Source organism: Carlito syrichta, unplaced genomic scaffold (assembly GCF_000164805.1).
Source record: "Carlito syrichta isolate Samal-C Ts95f unplaced genomic scaffold, Tarsius_syrichta-2.0.1 Scaffold305749, whole genome shotgun sequence".
Classification (NCBI taxonomy): Eukaryota; Metazoa; Chordata; class Mammalia; order Primates; family Tarsiidae; genus Carlito; species Carlito syrichta.
In genome coordinates this window covers 63,979-86,579 of record NW_007249845.1, presented here as the reverse complement: position 1 = coordinate 86,579, position 22,601 = coordinate 63,979, and the positions used below count along the sequence as shown (strand labels likewise).

The following is a 22,601-nucleotide window of genomic DNA, read 5'->3' as shown; positions in this document are numbered from 1 at the left end:
TTTTTTTTTTTGAGTTAGTGTCTCATTCTGTCGCTCACGCTGGAGTGCAGTGGCTCACGCTGGAGTGCAGTGGCTCACGCTGGAGTGCAGTGGCACACTCAACCACACCAGTGTCCACCGCTGGGCTCTGGCGATCCTTTCGCCTCAGCCTTCTAAATAGCAGAACTACAGGTGCACGCTACCACGCCCAGCTAATTTTTTTTTTATTTATTGTAGAAACAGGATCTCACCATGTTGCCCAAGCTGGTCTAGGATCGATCCCTTGGGCTCAGGCAATTCTCTCTTGCCTCAGTCTCCCAAAATGCTGGGATTACAGGCTTGAGCCACCATGCCCTGCTGGGAATTTTTAAATTGTTGCTCACTTTTATAAAAAAGTTTAAGAGGATAAATATTAATTGAGGTATTAAGCCTCTTCTGAGCAATTTGGGTATAATTTGTTTTAGATGTAGATTCTTTTTTATAAATGCCCAAAAGGGCAATTAGGAGTAATTTTGTTAAGAAAGATAGTAAAATTAAAACTACTGAAAAAAAAGTAAATGGTTAAGAGATAGGTAATGGAGTCAACACAAGAGCTCAGATCCCAGACCTGCATTTATTTATTTATTTGTTTTCCCAACTGATTTTCTTTATTTTTTTATTTTTTTTGAGTTGGAGTCTCACTCCATCATGTAGGCTGGAGGGCAGTGGCATGCTCCCGGCTACTGCAGCCTCGACCTGCTGGGCTCCGGCGATCCTTCTGCCTCAACTTTCCAAGTAACCAGAACTACAGGTGTGCGCTACCACGCCTGGCTAATTTTTAAAATTTATTGTAGAGACAAGGTCTTGCCAAGTTGCCTGGGTGGGTCTCGAAACCACGGGCTCAGACAGTCCTGTTGCTTCGGCCTCCCAAAGTGCTGGGACTACAGGCTGTGCCACTGAACCCAGCCTCTTTTATTTTTAATAGAGACAAAACCCTGCTATATTGTCTAGGCTGATCTTGAACTCCTGGTCTCAAGTGATACTCCTGCCTCAGCCTCCCAAAGTGCTGGGATTACCAGCATGAGCAGCTTCCTAGCCTGTTTTTTTTTTTTTTTTAATTCCTTGGCGGATATATTCCAAGATATCCAGTAACTGCCTAAAACCTCAGGTAGTACTGAACTTGATTATCATGAGTCGAAAAGCATTTCTATCCATGGCTTCTACCTACAAATTTTTTTTTCACTCTGTCACCCAGACTGGAGTGCAGTGGCCACTTCCAGCCACCCCAGCCTCAACCTGCCTGAGCTTCAGCGATCCTTCCGCCTCAGCCTTCCAAGTAGCTGGAACTACAGGCACACGCTACCACATCCGGCTGATTTTGTGTGTGTGTGTGTGTGTGTTGAAGTCTCACTCTGTCATCCAGACTGGAGTGCAGTGGCCGTTTCTGGCCACTGCATCCTCGACCTGCTGGGCTCCGGCGATCCTTCCACCTCAGCCTTCCAAGTAGCTGGAACTACAGGCGCACGCTACCACGCCTGGCTAATTTTTGATTTATTGTAGAGATGGGGTCTCACCAAATTGCCCAGGCGGGTCTCGAACCTGCAGGCTCAGGCAATCCATCACCTCGGCCTCCCAAAACGCTGCGATTACAGACTGAGCCACCGAACCTGGCCTGATTTTTGATTGATTGTGGAGATGAGGTCTCGCCAAGTTGTCCAGGCAGGTCTTTAACCCGCGGGCTCAGGCAATTCACTCACCTCAACCTCCCAAAGCGCTGGGATTACAGGCTGAGCCACCGAGCCCAGGTTACCCACAAATTTAATGCCATTTCCATCTTTTTTTTTTTTTTTTTGGTATCAGAGTCTCTCTGTTGCCCAGGCTGTAATGCAATGGCACGCTCACAGCCACTGCAGCCTCTACCTGCTGGGCTCAGATGATCCTTCCACTTCAGTCTTCCCAGTAGCTGGAACTATAGGCACGCACCAACATGCCCAGCTAATTTTTCTTTTGATTTATTGTAGAGATGAGATCTCGCCAAGTTGCCCAGGCTGGTCTTGAACCCGTGAGCTCAGGCAGTCTTCTTCACCTGGGCCTCCCAAAGTGCTGGGATTATAGGCGAGTTTCCATCTTAACTAAGCACTTACCATGCACTGTGGTTGTAACTTGCAGTTTGAGGTACGACAGCAAAACCATCACAAATCTCTTTATCCTTTTTTTTCACAATTTCATGGATAGAAGATTCCGTATTTGCAGACTCAGTGTACAATTTTTTTTTCTTTCTTTTTTAAACCAAGAACTTTTCACTTAAAGGAAGCACTTTAAAGCTTCTCTTTGGCATATTCAAATTGCCATCATCACTACTCTTGTACTTCAATACCTTTTTTTTTTTTTTTTTTTTTTTTTTGAGTTGGAATCTCACTCTGTTGCACAGACCTGGAGTGCAGTGGCCGCTCCCGGCCACCGCAGCCTCGACCTGCTGGGCTCCAGAGATCCTTCCACCTCAGCCTTCCAAGTAGCCGGAATTACAGGCATGCACTACCACGCCCAGCTGATTTTTCGATTTATTGTAGAGATGAGGTCTTGCTGACCAGGCAGGTCTCGAACCTGCGGGCTCAGGCAATCCACTCACCTCAGCCTCCCAAAGGCGCGGATTACAGGCTGAGCCACCACGGAGTCTGGCTTCAGGACCATTATTAACTGAAACAAGGTTTCTTGAACTCAAGCACTGCCATACCCCATAGTCATTCTGACAGTTCATCTGGTAACTGAGATGGCTACTAAGTGACAATCAGGCTAGCAGTGTATACAGTGTGAATGCATTGGACTAAGGGAGAGTCTCAACCAGCCAGATGAGATTTCATCACACTACTCAATATGGTAGACAACTTAAAACTTACTGTTTATTTTTGGAGTTTTCCATTTAATATTTTTGAACTGGACATATGTGAAATGGCATAAAGCAAAACAGCAATGAGTGACTACTGTATAGATAGAATGGATAAATAAAAAGCCAACTGGGTGCAGTGGCTCATGCCGATAATCCCAGAACTTTGGGAGACAGAAGCGAGAGGATTGCCTGAGACCAGCCTGGGCAACTTGGTGAGACCTCGTCCCTACAGTAAATCAGGAAATTGGCTGGGCATGGTGGTGCGCACCTGTGGTTCCAGTTACTTGGAAGGCTGAGGTGGAATGACCACCTGAACCCAGCAGGTTGAGGTTACAGTGGCATGGCCGTGAGCATGCCAGTACACTCCAGCCTGGGAGGCAGAGTAAGACTCCAACTTGAAAAGAAAAAGCCAAGTTATTGAAGTTCATAAAGTAGTCTTAAAGTAATCCTTATAGTGCAGTTAGATTACACATCGTTCACCCAAAGATTGGGGTTTGTTTTGTTTTGTTTTTTGAGTTAAAGTCTCACTCTGTTGCCCAGGCTGGAATGCAGTGGCATGCTCACAGCCACCACAGCCTCGATCTGCTGGTCTCAGGCGATCCTCCTCAGCCTTCCAAGTAGCTGGAACCACAGCATGTGCCACCACGCCCGGCAATTGTTTTCCACATCTGACAATTTTTTTTATGGTAGAGACAAGATCTCTCCATGTTGCTCAGACTGATCTCAAACCTGAGTCAGGCAATCCTCTCACCTCCGACTCCCAAAGTTATAGGCATGGGATTATAGGCGTGAGCCACTGCGCCCAGCCAAAGATTGCTTTTCGGAGTATAAAGATACGGGAATATTAGCCAAGTGTGGTGGCATACATCTGTAGTCGCAGCTATTCAGGGGGCTGAAGTGGGGAATCATTTGAGCCCAGAAGTTTGATGTTACAGTGAGCTGCACTCCAGCTTGGGTAACAGAGTGAGACCCTGTGTCTAAAAACATATTTAAAATATGGAAACATTTGAGTACTTATACAGTCAGTTATCCATATCTGTGTTTCGTATTTGTGTATTCAAGCAACTATGGATTGAAAATATTTACTGAACATAACTATGGATTGAAAATATTTACTGAACATAAACTTTTGGTCATTATTTTATAAACTACTGTATAACAACTATTTACATAGCATTAAGTATTGTGAATAATCTAGAGAGGATTTAAAATAATGGAGGATGGGCATAGGTTATATTCAAATGCTACAGATACTGTTTTATATCAAGGACTGGTGCATTCTCAGATTTGGGTATCTGCAGAAAGGGCAGGGACTTTGGATACTGAGGAATATATATATACACACACATACATACTATCATGTAGAATGTCTTGTATGTGTAAACAATTAAAATGATAATAAACTTTTTTTTTTTTTTGAGAGTCGGAGTCTCACTTGTCACTCAGGCTGAAATGCAATGGCACACTCACGGCCATCTCAGCCTAGACCTGCTGGGTTCAAGCTATCCTTCTGCCTCAGCCTTCCAAGTAGCTGGAACTACAGGCATGCGCTACTACACCCGGCTAATTTTTTGATTTATTGTAGAGGTGATGTCTCACCAAGTTGCCCAGGAACCCCTGGGCTCAGGCAATCCTCTCACCTCGGCCTCCCAAAGTGCTGAGATTGCAGGCTTCAGCCACCGCACCCGGCCTGTAATTAACAGTTTTAAGGCATAAAGAAAAGCACATTATTTTCATTGGAAATGCTTACAATTAGAACAGCTTTTTGCTAAAGAACTGTGTGACTGAGCATTGTTTTTTCATTTGCTTACCTAAGTCTTTTTTTTTTTCTGAGTTGGAGTCCCGCTCTTGTTGCCCAGGCTGGAGTGAAGTGGCACGCTCATGGCCACCCCAACCTCGACCTCTTAGTTTTTGTGGTTTATTGTAGAGATGAGGTCTCACCAAGTTGCCCAAGCTGGTCTTGAACCTCCGGGCTCAGGCAATCCTCTCGCTTTGGCCTCCTAAAGTGCTGGGATTACAGGTGGAGCCACCGTGCCTGACCTTACCTAAGTCTTAAAGAAGATATCTTTAAAAAAAATTTGAGATGGATACTTACTATGTTATATAGTCTGATCTGCTAGGCTCAAGCAGTCCTCCCACCTCAGCCTTCTGAGCCACTGTACCTAGTTAGAAGACTATCTTATAAGGAGGAAGGAGCAGTGCTTTAAAAAAATTTTTGGACTATGACTTGTAAGAACTACATTGTACATGTAGGACCAAAGACCCTGACTCAACAAGTGAACAGACAATACCTACCCTTACTACTTGAAATGTACTATGATTTTTTTTTTTTTATTGCACTTCATTTTCTTTAAAGTACTGGTTGCAACCCACTATATTTATTTTATGATCTACCATTGGCTTATGAGCCATAATTTCTTTTTTTTTTAATTGGAGTCTCTCTCTGTCGCCCAGGCTGGAGTGCAATGGCACTCTCACAGCCACTGCGGCCTCGACCTGCTGGGCTCAGGTGATCCTTCAACCTCAGTCTTCCAAGTAGCTGGAACTACAGGCACGAATCACCACTCCCAGCTAATTTTTTTTTTATTTATTGTAGAAATGAGGTCTCGCCAGTTTGCCCAGGCTGTTCTTGAACCTGTAAGCTCAGACAGTCCTCTCACCTTGGCCTCCCAAAGTGCTGGGATTATAGGTGTGAGCCACCATACCCGGCCATGAGCCATAATTTGAAGAATACTGGCTTAGAAGAGTTGCAAGGTGGCAGTTATTTCATATTGAACTAAAATTTTTTGTATGCTGGGCTTTTATCCTTAGTACAGGGAACACTCTGGTAATCCAGACAGACATAGACCCTTCTTTCCTTCCTGCAGTTTATAGATAAGGGAAGAAGACTGACATTCAAAGTCTCCTGCCACTGGCAGTGTATTTGGGAAGTATATGTACAGAGTGGGAGGAGCAGGGGGAAACCTAACCAGTAGTTTCAGGCTCTAGTGACTGTCTCTGAGGAACCAGTGTCTGATCTTGGGATCTCAGGCTAGAGATAGGGTTAGTAAGAGTGAGCCCAGCTGAAAAAGAGACTATATGAGGCCAGAATATGGCCTGTTCATGGAACTTATAAATCTCATATGGCTGGTGAGATAGCAAAAAAATATGATTGTATAGATGAGCAAGGGCTTAAAATGTTTACAGGAATTTAGATTTCCATTTTAGCTATCCTAAGTGGATGGGACAGAATTGTACCTTGGGCAGTTAACTAAAGGGTGGAATGGTTTGGGAAGGAGCAGGGGGAAATAGGCAGAGAGACCAGTGGGACAACTTTTTTAGGATTTTAGCTATGATAGATGATAGAAACAAATGGAAAGATTTGAGGGAAGATGGGTGGTTGACAACTTTGTGACTGATTTGATGTTAGTGTGATGGAGGATTCAGGGATAATTCTCAAGTTTCAAGTTTGGGCAGCTTGATGGGTAATGATTTACTAAGTCATAGAACATAGGAAGAGAAATATTTGAGGAAGGGAATATTTGCATGGTGGTATGGTAGGGGGATGGCAGTGAGTTAAATTTTGGACATTTAGAAGTTTTGTGGTTCTCCTGAATTGAGTAGTCACTATGTTCATTTGGTATACCTTTATCTGTTTTCAGCCAACAGACTTTGAATACCAAGTCTTAGGCTTTGGAACGTAAAGATGAATTGAAGTGGTTTCTGCTCTCAAAGCCTTTACAGATCTGTTGGGGTTGGTATACATGTACACAAAATTTTCTTATAAGTTATGGTTTGATGCGTTTAAAAAATGTTCTGGTTAAAGGCGGAATATAGGGATCGTTTCAAGGGAGTAGGTTTAGAGTGTCGGTGGAAAACTTCATAGAGAAAAGGTTTATTTTAACAGGATTGGCAAAGCTGAAAGTAACATACCTTAGAAGTAAGGAAAGTTTGAAGAGTTTTTCTTTCTTTCATTTTTTTTTTTTCTGAGTTGGAGTCTCACTCTGTCGCCCAGACTGGAGTGCAGTGGCCGCTCCCGACCACTGCAGCCTCAACCTGCTGGGCTCCGACGATCCTTCCGCCTAAGCCTTCCAAGTAGCTGGAACTACAGGCACACACTACCACGCCCGGCTGATTTTTGATTTATTGTAGAGATGAGGTCTCGCCAAGTTGCCCGGGTGGGTCTCAAACCCACGGGCTCAGGCAATCCACTCACCTCAGCCTCCCAAAGTGCTGGGATTACAGACTGAGCCACCAAACCCAGCTGAAGGGTTTTTCAAGTGGAACAGATACACGTGGTTCTGATGTAGCCAGAACATATGCTGTGTGTGTAGATTTTTTTGTGGAAGACAGGTGGAAAAGGATGTTGGGGACTTACTGTGGAAAGAGAAATATGCTAAGGAATTTGCCATTTATCAGGATAAAAGTTTTATAAGCAGGAGAGTGCCATGGTGGGGAAAGACTAATTTTGACATAGTATTAGATCAGCAGCAGGGAGAAAACCTAATGGCAGGAAGACCAAAAGTAGTTTTTACCTCTCTTGAAACAAATTTATCATTTGCCTTGGAAGTTTTGGTAGATTGTAATTACCATAGTGAATTGTTTATTTTGTTTAAGATCCACTTTTTGTTTATCAGTTGTCATACGTGTAGAAAATATAGCAGGTACCAACTTACCATTTATTCTCCCCTTTGTTCTCTACAGATATGCAAGGTATTTTCCTTCTGGGATTCCCTTTAGGCACTCCCTTGGAGCAAACCAAGGTGTGCTCAAATCGAGAAATGTTCAGTGATAGTTAAATGAGCCCACAAATTTGGTTTAATGTAAGCATGTCATTGAGTTGTATTTTTTTGTTTTTTGTTTGTTTTGAGTCGAGGTCTGTCTTGGTTGCCCAGTCTGGAGTGCAGTGGCATAATCACAGCTCACTGAAATCTTGACCTCCCAGGCTCAAGTGAGCTTTCTGCCTCCGCCTCCTGAATAGCTAGGACTACAGGTGCATCCACTATGCCTGGCTAGTCTTTTTATTTTTGTTGAGACAAGGTCGCTATGTTGCCTTGACTGGTCTGGAACTCCTGGGCTCAAGCAATCCTCCTGCCTTGGCCTCTGGAAGTGCTGGAATTACAGATGTGAGCCATGGCACCTGGCCTGAGTTGATCTTTTTATTTATTTATTTATTTATTTTTGAGTTGAAGTCTCACTCTGTTGCCCAGACTGGATGGAGTGAAGTGGCACGCTCACTGCCACCTCGGCCTCAACTTGCTAGGTTCAGGTAATCCTTCTACTTCAGCCTTTCAAGTAGCTGGAACTACAGGCACATGCCACCATGCCTGACTGATACTTTGATTTATTGTAGAGACAGGGTCTCACCATGTTGTCCACGCTGGTCTCAAACTTGTGGGCTCAGGCAGTTTTCTCACCTTAGCCTCCCAGAGTGCTGAGATTATAGACTTGAGTCACCATGCGCGGCCCCCCTCCCCCCCCTTTTTTTTTGAGGTGGAGTCTCATTCTGTCACCGAGGCTGGAGTGCAGTGGCATATTCCTGGCCACCACAGCCTCGACCTGCTGGGCTCAGGCAATATTGAGCCTTCCAAGTAGCTGGAATTACAGGTGCACGCTACCACACCCAGCTAATTTTTTGATTTATTGTAGAGACAAGGTCTCACCATGTTGCCCAGGCTAGTATCGAACCTGTGGGCTCAGGCAGTCCTCTTGCCTTGGCCTCCCAAAGTGCTGGGATTATAGGCTTGAGCCATCGCACCCAACCATCAATGTAGAATTTCTAACGTGGGCCCCAGGTCACATTCTTGATCAGTTGTACCGCTCTATCTTTTATTCAAAATTTGAGACTTAAATGTATTGGGGTTTAGGGTGCAATAGCTAATTAATCTCTTTCCAAAGTAATGTCATGGTTGCAGGTCAGTGTTAAGAGTGTATATTTTGCCAGGTGTGGTGGCTCACTCCTGTAATACCAGCACTTTGGTAGGCAGAGGCGAGAGGATTGCCTGAGTCCAGGGGTTCTAGACTAGCCTGGACAACTTGGTGAGACCTTGTCTCTACAATAAATAAAAAAATCAGCTGGACATGGTGGCTCGCTCCTATGTCTCCAGCTACTTGGAAGACTGAGGCAAAAGGATCACTTAAGCTCAGCAGGTCTAGGCTGCAGTGGCCATGAACGTGCCACTGCAGTTCAATCTGGGTAGCAGTGAGACTCTGACTCCAAAAAAAAAAAAAGTGCATATTTTGCATGGGTGCAGTGGCTCACACTTGTAATCCCAGCACTTTGGGAGGCAGAGGCAAGAGGATTACCTGAGCTCAGGGTTTGAGACAAGCCTGGGCAACTTGGCGAGACCCTATCTCTACAATAAATAAATAAAAAATTAGCAGGTTGTGCTGGTGTGCACCTGTAGTTTCAGCAAATTGGAAGACTGAAGCAGAAAGACTTTCTGAGCCCAGCAGGTCGAGGCTGCAATGGCCGTGAGCGTGCCACTGCACTCTAGCCTGGGCGACAGAGAGACTCCAACGCAAAAAAAAAAAAAAAAAAAATTGAGTTATGCTTACTGATGGTACAGTGGTTGAGATTATATTTTGTTATTTTTAATTTTTTCTTCTTCTATCTGAGGTTTATATTTTTAATGGTTCTAATTTTGAAAGTTATACTTCATTTATATATTTCATGGTGGGTAATATTTGTCTAATTTCTCATGTATCATGTAATGATCTTTTGATTTTTGGAAAGATTAAGTGAGTTGAGTTTATTTTATAAAGTATTGTGTGGTTAGATTTTCTGTGAGGATTGTAAGCAATGTAGAGGACAACAAGGATCGTGATCTACAGAATCGGTATGTAATAATGAAAGGATGTTTTAACTCAACACTAGTTTCCCTCATGTATAATCCATATTTTTGGTTTAAATTGTCACATTTCTAATACACAGTCCTTTGAGTACACCATGCATTGTGCTAAACTTTTCAAATCAGATTTAAATCTGTCCTTTCAGTCACATTTTACATCACTGTGCATGGACTGAATGTACACTCAAATGAAGAAACATTTTACTCAAAGTAATTTTGTATTTGAACATCATTAAAGGCAAAAGGGAACTTGTCAACAAACTAGTTGGTAGAAGTAGCCTGCTTGATATTATTTGGTTGATATTTTAGTGAGCAGGAAATGTCTTACTGGAGATCATTCATTTCAAGAGTCATTTTTTGATACTTACATCATAATACTTGCCATAGGATAGTTAAAAGATAATGGAATAAATTTCAGATTTATAAATTTAGAAATAAATCAGAAGGGGACAAAAATAAATATATAAGAGCTCACCTTACTATCTAGAAAATTACTTGCTGTCTTTTACTTATCTCCTACTTCTCAATCTACTGCAGTCTGGTTTTTGTGCTAACAACTCTCCTGAAACTGCTTTTAACATGAATTACTATTTATCTCCCATTAGTTACCTCCAGTTAATTATTTTTGCAGCATGGAACACCACTACCATTTTCTTCTTGAAACCTAGATTCCCGGACAGTATTCCTGCTGGAAGGGGCTGGGGAATGTTGGGTTTTAGCATCCTTTGCTGGTTAACATCCATGTAAGTTACTATCCTATAAATACTGGTGTTTCTTGGCGGGCCTTTTTGTTTTTCTTTTTGTCCCATAAATAATCTTTGGTCAACCTTACCTATCCAGGGCTCACAACTCTATACAAACCTTCTCTTGTTGCTCCAGAGCTATTAATTAGGTGCCTACTAGACATCTCTATATAAGTGTTCTAGCAGTGACTTAAGCTTCTCATTTTTCTGGCACATTGCATTCCTCTGATTACTTATCTGGATGAGTAGACCACTGTCTAAGCCAGAAAATTAGGAGTCATCCTTGTTTTATTCTTTTCTCTTAATCCCCTACCTCTAGTCAGAAAGGAAGCTTTTTCGATTGGCCTCTTTGAGGGCCTCTGTCCCTTTAGTACTTCTGTTCCCAGTGCTAACTTTCACTATTTTTCCAGCAGCAGCCTGCTAACCAGTCTCCTTGACTCTAGACTTTCTGTTAAATTCATTCTTCATTCTGTTTGCCCGAATGGTCTCGCTCTTTTTTTTTTTTTTTGGTGAGTCAGAGCCTCACTCTGTCACCCAGGCTGGAGTGGAGTGCAACTGCTGGACTCGTACAGTTCTCTCACTTCAGCCTCCCAAAGTGCTGGGATTATAGATGTGAGCCACGGCGCTCAGCTAGTCTCTCTATTAAATGTAAATTTGTTTGTATCATAATTCTGCTTAAAATTCTTCAGTAGATCAATTTCTCTCTAGAATAAAAGCCCAAACATATGTACATGGCTGTTAGATTGAACATCTGGATGGTATTCAGCTCCCTGTGCTGGGCAAGTTAAGATGGAGGCCAGAGAAGATTATTTGAACCCTTATTTTTTCCCTTTCTTTGAAGGAAAAGGAAGAACCCGCAGAGTTTAGTAAGAGGCATGAAATTGAAACTGGTCAGTACCTAAAATCACTGTTCAACAGGATTTATTTAAATTATGACATTTAAATTTTTAATTACTGACCAGAATGCTGACTCAAGCCTATAATCCCAGCACTTTGGGAGGCCAGGATGTGGCAATTGCCTGAGCCTGTGGGTTCGAGACCAGCCCGGGCAACTTGGCGAGACCTCATCTCTACAATTAAAAAAAAAAAAAACATTAGCCAGGTGTGGTAGCATACACCTGTAGTTCTGGCTACTTGGAAGGTTGAGGCAGAAGAATCACCTGAGCCCAGCAAGTCGAGGCTGCAGTGGCCTGTGAGAGTGCCACTGCACTCCAGCCTGGGTAACAGAGTGAGACTCCAACTCAAAAAAAATTTTTTTTAATTACTTTTTTCCCTTCTTTCATGCATACTGCTTTTAGTTTAGGGCTTATTTTGTTAATAAGTTTTAGACTACTGTGTTTCATTTGCTATTTATGATAAACCTTGGCTAACGATATAATCTCATTTATAATATGTTGCTTACCTCACTGCTTATGAACTTGCTCACTTTTTTTTTTTTTTTTTTTGAGTTGGAGTCTCACTCTGTCACCCAGACTGGAGTGCAGTGGCCGCGTCCGGCCACCGCAGCCTCAACCTGCTGGGCTCCGGCAATCTTTCCGCCTCAGCCTTCCAAGTAGCTGGAACTACAGACGTGCGCAACCACGCCCGGCTAGTTTTTGATTTATTGTAGAGATGAGGTCTCGCCAAGTTGCCCAGGCGGGTCTCAAACCCGTGGGCTCAGGCAGTCCACTCACCTCAGCATCCCAAAGGCGCAGGATTACAGGCTGAGCCACCAAGCCTGGCTGAACTTGCTCACATTTTATTCTGAGAAGCCCTTGAGGAAAGATCTAATGGGGATAGATTTGAAATTTAGTGACTAAAATTAAATCCACTGGCTGGGCACATGGTTGCTTACACCTGTAATTCCAGCACTTTGGGAGACAGAAGCGAGAGGATTGCCTGAGCCCAGGCGTGCCACTGCACTCCAGCCTGGGCAACAGAGTGAGACTCCAAATCAAGATAAAAAATAAAATGAAATCCACATAATAGATCTTTGAGCTTCAGTACTCTTAGCCCTACCAGTGTAGAACCGGTTATTTAAAGATTGAGTGGTTTTTCTTAATATGAAAATATTATTTGTTTTATTTAAAAATTATTTTCTCAAGTTTAAAAATGTTCAGAAAAGTTATAGTTTTCATAATGGTCCATAATCTAAAACAAATGCCAAAAGTAAGATCTGTTGTCCTACATAGAAACAATATTAGACTGGGATCCAGGGTATTCTAATAGGTTCCATATTCAGTAACAAAATAGTGTAATCTTAGGGAAACCAGAGTTAGCATCAGTTACTGTATCTATAAAGAGAAAGAATCAGTAATTTCCAATTGTGAATGCTTCCTAGTAGGGGCAGGACTAAAAAGGATGGTTCCTCATTTTCTTAGTTTCTTTTTAACCAACACTATTCTACTTTTTATTATAAAAATTATTTCAAGTAGACATGGAAATACTATACTGAATAATCCCTTTCCTCTGCCCTATATATTATATAACTATAAAAAGGGTTAATAATACATTTACACATTTATGTAGTACTTTAGAATCTTTTGGAATCTTTAAGAACCATCTTGGTTTGTAAAACAACACTGTGAGGCAAGTAGAATAAGTTTTAATATATTTTGTTAGAGATGGTAAGTTAAATTCACAGTTGAAAAGTGACATTTACAATGAAATCAGTACAGCTTATGGACTTGGATTTAAATTTAGCTATTTAGACTCTGAGCAGTGCCGCATTGGATATCACTGATGGCATAGGGGTCATTAATATCCAGAACTTGAGAAACAGTCAAAATAGCTTAGGAGTAATAAAGGTAGGACTCTAACTTGACAGTGTCAGATGAAAAAATAGTATCTGTTTGATCAGGGATCAGAAAAGTATATATTTTTTACTTATATATTGCTTACCTCACTGCTTAGCAATAGACTTGCAGATTTAATCTACATAGTAGCTGAAAATAAAAGGTTTTAAAGTAGAGGTAAGAACCTTTATAAAAACTGTAAATACCTGGCCAGATGCTGTGGGTCAATGCCTGTAATCCCAGCACTTTGGGAGACTGAGGTGAAAAGATCACTTGAGCCCAGAAGTTTGAGACCAGCCTAGGTAGCATAGCAAGACCTTATCCCTACAAAAAAACACAAAAAATTAACTGGGCATGGTGGTGCATACCTGTAGTCCTAGCAGGAGTTTAAGGCTGCTGTGAGCCGTGATCATGCCACTGCACTCCAGCCTGAGCAACAGAGTGAGACCTTGACTCTTAAAAAAAAGTTATAAATACCCAATCAGATATAAATAATTGTAGAATTTCTGGAAAGATTCATTGAGTGATTGAGTCAGTTTGTCACTATCTCCCATGGTGGAATGCAGTGACACAATTATGGCTCACTGCACCCTCAACCTCCTGGACTCAGGCAACACTTTCATCTTAGCCTCCCAAGTAATTGGGACTACAACTGGGTTTTTTTTTTTTTTTGGTAATCCCTTCTTGTGGAGATGAGGTCTCGCTATGTTGCCTGGGCTGGTCTTGAACTCTGGGCTCAAGCAACCCTCCTGCCTTGGCCTCCCAAAGTGCTGAGATTACAGACTTGAGCCACTGAGCCAAGCAAATTCTGGAAACATTTTACTGTTATCTATTATTAAATGTTAACTCATTTATATTAGCTAATATCAACTGTTCTCTGATTTTTATCTGAGCATGTGCTCAGGGCTTTGGGAAATGCAAGTATCTGTTAAATGAGACCTTTATCCTTCAGATACTCAAAATTTGGTAAAGTAAGATGTGCATAACTATTTAATTATAGCAGAAGATAATATGTGCATAATTCAGGTAAAGGGCGAGCCATCTTGGAAAACAGTAGTATCTGGGATCAGTGTTGGTGTGGAAACCTGAGTGTGGATCTCTAGTAACTAAAGCTAAGTCTACTGAAATTAAGTTTAGGATTGCCATTAAAAAAAGAACAACTCTGGGGGGACACATAGCAACACAAAGGGTAACTGGTCCCAAACCTGAGATGAGAAAAGTGAGGGCCAGTTGGAGGCCCAACTTTACCTGCACGTAACCTACTTGAGTAGATAATCCTTACTTGTACCTCACATCTCTAAAATAAAATTTTTTTAAAAACTTAGCCAGCGCAGTGGCTCACACCTATAATCCCAGCACTTTGGGAAGCCAGGGGGAGAGGATTGCCTGAGCCCACAGGTTTGAGACCAGCCTGGGCTACTTGGTGAGACCTCATCTCTACAATAAATAAAAAAATTATCCGGGCATGGTGGCGCATGCCTGTAGTTCCAGCTACTTGGAAGACTGAGTTGGAAGACTCACCTGAGCCCAGCAGGTCAAGAGGTGAAGGCTGCGGTGGCCGGGAGCGTGCCACTGCCCTCCAGCCTGGATGAGAGAGTGAGACATCAACTCAAAAATAAAAATTAAAAAAAAAAAAATCCTGAATTGTACCCCACATCTCTAAAATAAAAAAATTAAAATAAAAAAAGAACAGCTTTCTGACCTTTATATTCAACGTCTACCACTGTAAATTTTCCTCTGTGCTTCACAGTGGAGCCTAACTTTGTACTGTCTGCTATTAAATGTTTGCATAACATGAGACTGCAACCAAGTAGAGCAGACTTAACTGTAGAGCAGATTAAATTAAAATTCTCACTCTAGGCCCTTGAGTAAAGCTTCTGTGTTATTGAAACCAATGAGCTCTGTACATGTGGCTACATTGGAAATTGTTGAGATTAATGAGAATAATATATGTGAGGTGCCAAGAATAATACCTGACACACTGAAAGTACTTGATAAAATTTTTTTTTAGAGACACTGTCTTGCTATTTTTGCTTAGGTTGGTCTCAAACTCCCAGGCTCAAGCAGTCTACCTCAGCCTTCCAAAGTGTTGGGATTACAGGCATGAACCACCACACCTCGCTATTTTTTTAAAATTGGTGAATAACTGTGTATATTGACAGGGCATAATGTGATATGTTTTGACTTACTTGCTTTGGATTTTCTGTTAATAGTTACATCATGTGTAGACAAGCAGGTTTGTTTGTTTTTGACTTGTAATTGTTTGTTGCTTCGACTAGATATTCTAGTACAATATTAAATAGAAGCAGTTGTGAGTATCTTTGTCTTGTTCTGATACTGAAGAGACTACTTTCTTTCTTTTCTTTTCTTTTTTGAGTTGGAGTCTCATTCTGTCGCCCAGGCTGGAGTACAGTGGCACACTCACGGTCACCGCAGCCTCAGTCTGCTGAGCTCAGGTGATCCTTCCATCTCAGCCTTCCAAGTAGCTGGAACTACAGGTGTACTCCACCATGCCTGGCTAATTTTCTGATTTATTGTAGAGACGAGGTCTTGCCAAGTTGCCCAGGCTGGTCTTGAACCCCTGGGCTCAGGCAATCCTCTCGCCTCTACCTCCTTAAGTGCTGGAATTATAGGCATGAGCCACTGCGCCTGAGACTGCTTTCTTTTTTTCTTTTGAGTTGGAGTCTCTGTCGCTCAGGCCGGAGCGCAGTGGCATGCTCACAGCCACCGCAGCCTCAACCTGCTGGGTTTAGACGATCCTTCCACCTCAGCCTTCAAGTAGCTGGAACTACAGGCATGTGCCACCATGCCCGGCTAATTTGTATTTGTTTATTTATTTATTTTGAGTTGGAGTCTCAGTCTGTCGCCCAGACTGGAGTGCAGTGGCCGCTCCCAGCCACCACAGCCTCGACCTGCTGGGCTCCGGCGATCCTTACGCCTCAGCCTTCCAAGTAGCTGGAACTACAGGCGTGCACTATCATGCCCAGCTAATTTTTGATTTATTGTAGAGTTGAGGTCTCGCCAAGTTGCCCAGGCAGGTCTCGAACTTGTGAGCTAAGGTGATCCACTCACCTCGGCCTCCCAAAGTGCTGAGATTACAGGCTGAGCCACCCAGCTTGGCAATTTTTAAAATTTATTGTAGAGATGAAGTCTTACCAAGTTGCCCACGCTGGTCTCGAACCCGTGGGCTCAGGCAGTCCTCTCACCTTGATCTCCCAAAGTACTGGGATTATAGGGTGAGCCACCATACCCAGCCAAGACTACTTTCAATGTTGGTCTAGTATGCCTATTTGCTGTCAGTTTTAGGTTTTGGAAGAAACTTTATCATTATAAAGAAGATCCCTTCAATTTTTAGGTTACTGTAGTGTTTTAGTTTTATTTTGTGATTCGGTGTTGAATTTATTCATTGGTTTTCTTGCAGTCTTTAAGATGAACATTATATTTTCTTTATTCTCTTATTATGGTGAATGACAATTTATAAATGTTCTAATGTCCTCTGAATTCCTGGGATTATCTCAATTTGATAAAGTTGTTGTCGTCGTCATCATCATCATCATCATCATCATCATCATCATCGTTGTCGTCAGAGTCCCACTCTGTCCAGGCTGGAGTATAGTAGCAGGATCATGGCTCACTGCAGTCTTATCCTCCTGGGCTCTGGTGATCCTTTTGCCTCACCTCCTCAGTAACTGAGACTACAGGCATGTGCCACCATGCCTGACTTTTTTTTTTTTTTGCAGAGACAAGATCTTGCTATGCTGCATAGGCTAGTCTTGAACTCCTCCTGACCACAAGTAATCATCCCTCCTTGGTCTCCTGTAGTGCTGTGATTACAGGCATGAACCACCTTGCCTGGCCAGTACTACATTTTGGGGTTTTCTTTTGAGCTGGAGTCTCACTCCATTACCCAGGCTGGAGTGGAGTGACACCTTACAGCCACCGTAGCCTCTACCTGCTGGGCTCCAGCATTCCTTCCAAGTAGCTGGAACTACAGGCGTACACTACCACACCTGGCTAATTTTTTGTTTGTTGTAGAGATGAGGTCTCGCCTAGTTGCCTGGGCTAGTATCGAACCTGCGGGCTCAGGCAATCCACTCGCCTCGGCCTCCCAAAGTGCTGGGATTACAGGCTGAGCCACCGAGCCCACCAGCCTGATACTACATTTTAAAGAGACTCATGGATTTGGTGTGTTCTTTTAAAGATTCTTCTAATATTTATGAAGAAGATTGACTTGTGGTTTTCTTTTCTTGTAGTGGCCATGTGTAATCCTTAGAATATTCTATTTTCTAGAAGTTGTTGTGTGTAAGGTTGAATTGCATTTTGCTTCAGTGTTTGGTGTAGACCATGCCTATAAACAGTTTGGTCTGGGACTCCTAGGCTCAAGTGATTCTCCCATCTCAGCTGACCGGATAGTGTGCCACCTAACCTGGCTAATCTTTAAAATTTTTTTACTTTTCTTTCTTTCTTTTTTTTTTTTTTTTAACATAGAGACAGGGTTTTACTATTTTGCCCAGGCTGGTCAACAATTGGGATATGGAAAATTGGATATGGGAAGATTAAGCAAGAATTTGTTTTCTCCACTAATAATGGATTACAGTGCTCAGGTCCTGCATATCTACTTTTAAACTTTTTTTTTTTTTTTGAGTTGGAATCTCATTCTGTTGTCCAGGCTGAAGTGCAGGGCACACTCACAGCCACCACCGCCTCAACCTTCTAAGTAGCTGGAATCACAGACACGCCACCATACCTGACTAATTTTGCCGGAGGGGGGGGGCGCTAAGTTTAATGAAATGTAGTATAAAGAAATCCCATATGCCTAATACCCAGCTTCAAGTTCACTAGTATTTTGTACCACCATTCATTGTCTTCCCCCCTCTTTTAGCTAGAGTATTTTTTTTTTCTTTTTCTGAGTTGGACCAGTCTCACTTCGGCTGGAGTGCTGTGGCACACTCATGGCCACCCCAGCGTCGACCTGTTGGGCAGTCCACTTGCCTTGGCCTCCCAAAGTGCTAGGATTACAGGCTGAGTCACTGAGCCTGGCCAAGGTGAAGTATTTTATTTTATTTTATTTTTATTTTTATTTTTTTTTGAGTTGGAGTTTGTCACCCAGGCTGTAGTGCAGTGGTACTCATGGCCACCACAGCCTCTACCAGCTGGGTGAGGCAATCCTTCCGCCTCAGCTTCCCAAGTAGCTGGAACTATAGATACGCGCCACCACGCCCAGCTAATTTTTTTATTATTATAGAGACAAGGTCTCACCAAGTTGCCCAGGCTTTTCTTGAACTCCGGGGCTCAGGCATTCCTCTCACCTCAGCCACCCAAAGTGCTGGGATTACAGGCCTAAGCCACCGCGCCCGGCATGTTGGAGTATTTTAAAACAAATTCTAGCCATATCATTTCATCAGAGATACTTCAGTATATATCTCTCTTAGTAAAACATATTTATTTAAAAATTGGTATTATGCCGTTGTTACACTGAATAAAATTAATAATTTTTTTTTTTGAGTTGCAGTCTCACTCTGTCGCCCAGACTGGAGTGCAGTGGCCGCTCCCGGCCACCGCAGCCTCGACCTGCTGGGCTCCGGCGATCCTTCTGCCTCAGCCTTCCCAGTAGCCAGAATTACAGGCATGCGTTACCACACCTGGATGATTTTTTGATTTATTGTAGAGATGAGATCTCGCTGCCCAGGCGGGTCTCGAACCCATGGGTTCAGGCAATTCACTCACCTCAGCCTCCCAAAGGCGCGGGATTACAGGCTGAGCCACCGAGCCCGGCTTAATAATTTCTTAATATCACTTACTACTCAGTCTATAGTTGTCTGATTCTCATTTCAGAATGTGCTTTTATAGTTGGTTTGTTTGAATCAGTATCCAAACAATTCATACCTAGTATGTCTGGTTGTTGAATCTCTTAGTAACAACAGTTTCTCCCATTCTCCCCCTATACTTCTTTCTGCCATTAATTTGTTGGGAGAAACGAGGACATCCTGTGTTCTCTGTAATTTCCTTCTGATTATTGTTTGAACATTTTCTTGGGAATTTATTCATTTTGTTCTTAATTTTTTGCATTAAATTGATAATATTACATTATCTTTTAATTTTCTTTTCCTTTTTTTGGGTCAGAGTCTTGCTGTTGCCCAGGTTGGAGTGCTGTGGCAAGCTTATGACCATTGCAGCCTTGTCTACTGGGCTCAGGCAATTCTTCGGCCTCAGCCTTCTAAATAGCTTGAACTATAGGCGTGTGCCACCACACCTGACTAATTTTTTGATTTATTGTAGGGATGAGGTCTTGGCATGTTGCCCAGACTGGTCTTGAACCCCTGCAGGCATTCCTCTGTCCTTCACCTTCCAAAGTGCTGGGATTATAGGCGTGAGCCACTGTGCCTGGCCTTGGAGACATTGATTGTTAGAATTGGAGTATGGATGTTACTGGTATCAAGTAGAAAGACTAGGAATCTGCAGAATACAGTACTCAAGACAATCCCTCCTCCCCCAACAACAAAGAATTATACAGCCCAAAATGTCAATAGTATCAAGATTGAGAAACACTACGTTAATCTGTAATTTGCACTTCTTTCTTAAGGGGGTGGTTTGTATGTTGCAGGATCCAAAGGTATGGTTTTGTACTCTATTCAGGCTAGATTTTGATTCTGTAGACTACCAGGTCATGTGGAAGTAAATTCACTTAATCTCTTAAGGACTTACTTTGTGACAGTCACTGTAATAAAAATTTGGTAAAAAATGATGGACAGTACCTGCCTTCCTGGAGCTCACACAAATGACTGATCTTTTGTATTTATACTCTTTCCTTATGTATTATAATATCTTAAATCTTATGTTTTCATTCTGAATTTAGTTTTGCATGTAGATAAGTTATTTTAATCTTCTGATAAATTCTGGAATTTAATAAACTTAATTGTTTATCTTTTTTAAAGACTATCAATATACATTCTTAGCAACTCAGGTAATGGATGTTGTACTAACATTTAATCCTTTTTTCCTTTGTCTTATTTTAGGTACATTTCTTAAGTGTTTAAATCTGTCATTATAACTGAATATTCTCTTGACTTTTTAGAATAGATAAAAATTTTATGAATACTTTAATACAAATAATAAATAGGTATTATCTCGTGGTTTGGAAATGATACTTAATGTGGATCAAGAACAAATTAAATTTTCTTAAAAAGAATAAACTATAGTAGAATTATTTTTGATTCTGGGTGTGTCATACTTTAACCTTTATCTTTCTTCTTTGCTTTTAGATTTCGGCTCTTTATTTGACTTGGAGCACGACTTACCAGATGAATTAATCAACTCTACAGAATTGGGACTAACCAATGGTGGTGATATTAGTCAGCTTCAGACAAGTCTTGGCATAGTACAAGATGCAGCCTCTAAACATAAGCAGCTATCAGAATTGCTACGATCTGGTAGTTCCCCTAACCTCAATATGGGGGTTGGTGGCCCAGGTCAAGTCATGGCCAGCCAGGCCCAACAGAACAGTCCTGGATTAGGTTTGATAAATAGCATGGTCAAAAGCCCAATGACACAGACAGGCTTGACTTCTCCCAACATGGGGATGGGCACTAGTGGACCAAATCAGGGTCCCACACAGTCCTCAACAGGTATGATGAACAGTCCAGTAAATCAGCCTGCCATGGGAATGAACACAGGGATGAATGCTGGCATGAATCCTGGAATGTTGGCCACAGGCAATGGACAGGGTATAATGCCTAATCAAGTCATGAACGGTTCAATTGGAGCAGGCCGGGGGCGGCCGAATATGCAGTACGCAAACCCGGGTATGGGAAATGCTGGCAACTTACTGACTGAGCCATTGCAGCAGGGCTCTCCCCAGATGGGAGGACAAACAGGATTGAGAGGCCCCCAGCCTCTTAAGGTAAGTTCATTTTGGAGTTTTGTGTACAATCAGTACACGTTTGAGTGTTCCAATGATAGAAGGAGGGCTTGAGGTCAGTCAGTCATTTATTATTAACTGCTCGTGTTGAATCTTCTTATGTTTTGTAGCAGTTTCCACATATTATATGCCAAGGATCTGCTGTGCTATCATAAATTTTAAGTGCTTATATTAAATTTAAGCAAAACATTTGTTTTACAACTGGTGTTTTGTACCTTCATAGTTTGTTCCACATGATTGCCAGCTAAGTCCTGTCCTCTCTGGCACAAGTATTGGAATACTTTCATCTAATTTCCAAGTTCAGTTGTAGCCTGCTTATAAAAATGCAGTTTTGAGATAGCTGGCAATATTTTGTCTTCAGATAGAGACTTTATTAGTTCCCACTCCTTGGAATGTCTGATTTTTAATAAATATATTTATTCTAAGAAGTGTATTAAATGTCTTTTTCTTTATTAGTTGATGGATATTAAGATGCATTTGTTTACTGTGAAACCTTAACTAACATTCTACGTGTTTCAGTTAACTAGATTTTGGGCATTGTTTGAAAGGCTTCTCAGCAACAGACAGCAGACACTCTTGCTGTTATCTTACCCATTGTGTCCTTCGCAATATATCTTTCCTTAATAAATCTACTTTCCTTAGTTCAAAACAAAAAAAGCATCTCTTTTTTAAAGACAATTTTTTTTTTTTTTTTAGTTACCCAGGCTGAAGTGTAGTGGCACGCTCATAGCCAACGCGGTTTTGATCTGCTGGGCTCAGGTGATCCTTCTGCCTCAGCCTTCCAAGTAGCTAGAGCTGCAGACATGTGTCAGCACACCCAGCTAATTTTTTCATTTATTGTAGAGACAAGGTCTTGCTATGTTGCCCAGGCTATAAGACTCTTATTAGGCCAGGTACAGTGGCTCAAGCACTTTGGGAAGCCAAGGTGAGAGAATTGCTTGAGCCCATGGGTTCAAGACCAGCCTTAGCAGAGAGACTTCATCTCTACAGTAAGTAAAAAAATGAGCCAGACGTGGTGGTGTGCACCTGTAGTTCCAGCTGCTTGGAAGGCTGAGGCGGAAGTATCACCTGGGCCCAGCAGGTCAAGGCTGTGGTAGCTGTGAGCATGCCACTGCACTCCAGCCTGAGTGACAGAGTGACGTTCCACTTAAAAATAAAAAATAGATAAATAAATAAAAAGACTCTTATTAAGTAGAGAATGCTAAATATATTTTTAAAAATCTCCTAGCCAGGCTCGGTGGCTCAGCCTGTAATCCCGTGCCTTTGGGAGGCTGAGGTGAGTGGATTGCCTGAGCCCGCGGGTTCGACACCCGCCTGGGCAGCGAGATCTCATCTCTACAATAAATCAAAAAATCAGCTGGACGTGGTAGCGCATGCCTGTAATTCCGCCTACTTGGAAGACTGAGGTGGAAGGATCGCCAGAGTCCAGCAGGTCGATGCTACGGTGGCTGGGAGTGGCCACTGTACTCCAGTCTGGGCAACAGAGTGAGA

The 22,601-nt window shown here is 42.3% G+C and overlaps 1 protein-coding gene across 1 annotated transcript in view; it reads left to right on the top strand.

The window, feature by feature from the left end:
* The window catches only part of LOC103264858 (histone acetyltransferase p300-like), a 31,051-nt gene that overhangs the window by 5,213 nt on the left and 3,237 nt on the right, over positions 1-22,601 (top strand). Inside the window, exon 2 of the mRNA XM_008062560.2 lies at positions 20,455-21,092. Coding sequence (XP_008060751.1) covers positions 20,455-21,092 — 638 coding nt within the window. The remainder of the gene's footprint in view (positions 1-20,454; positions 21,093-22,601) is intronic.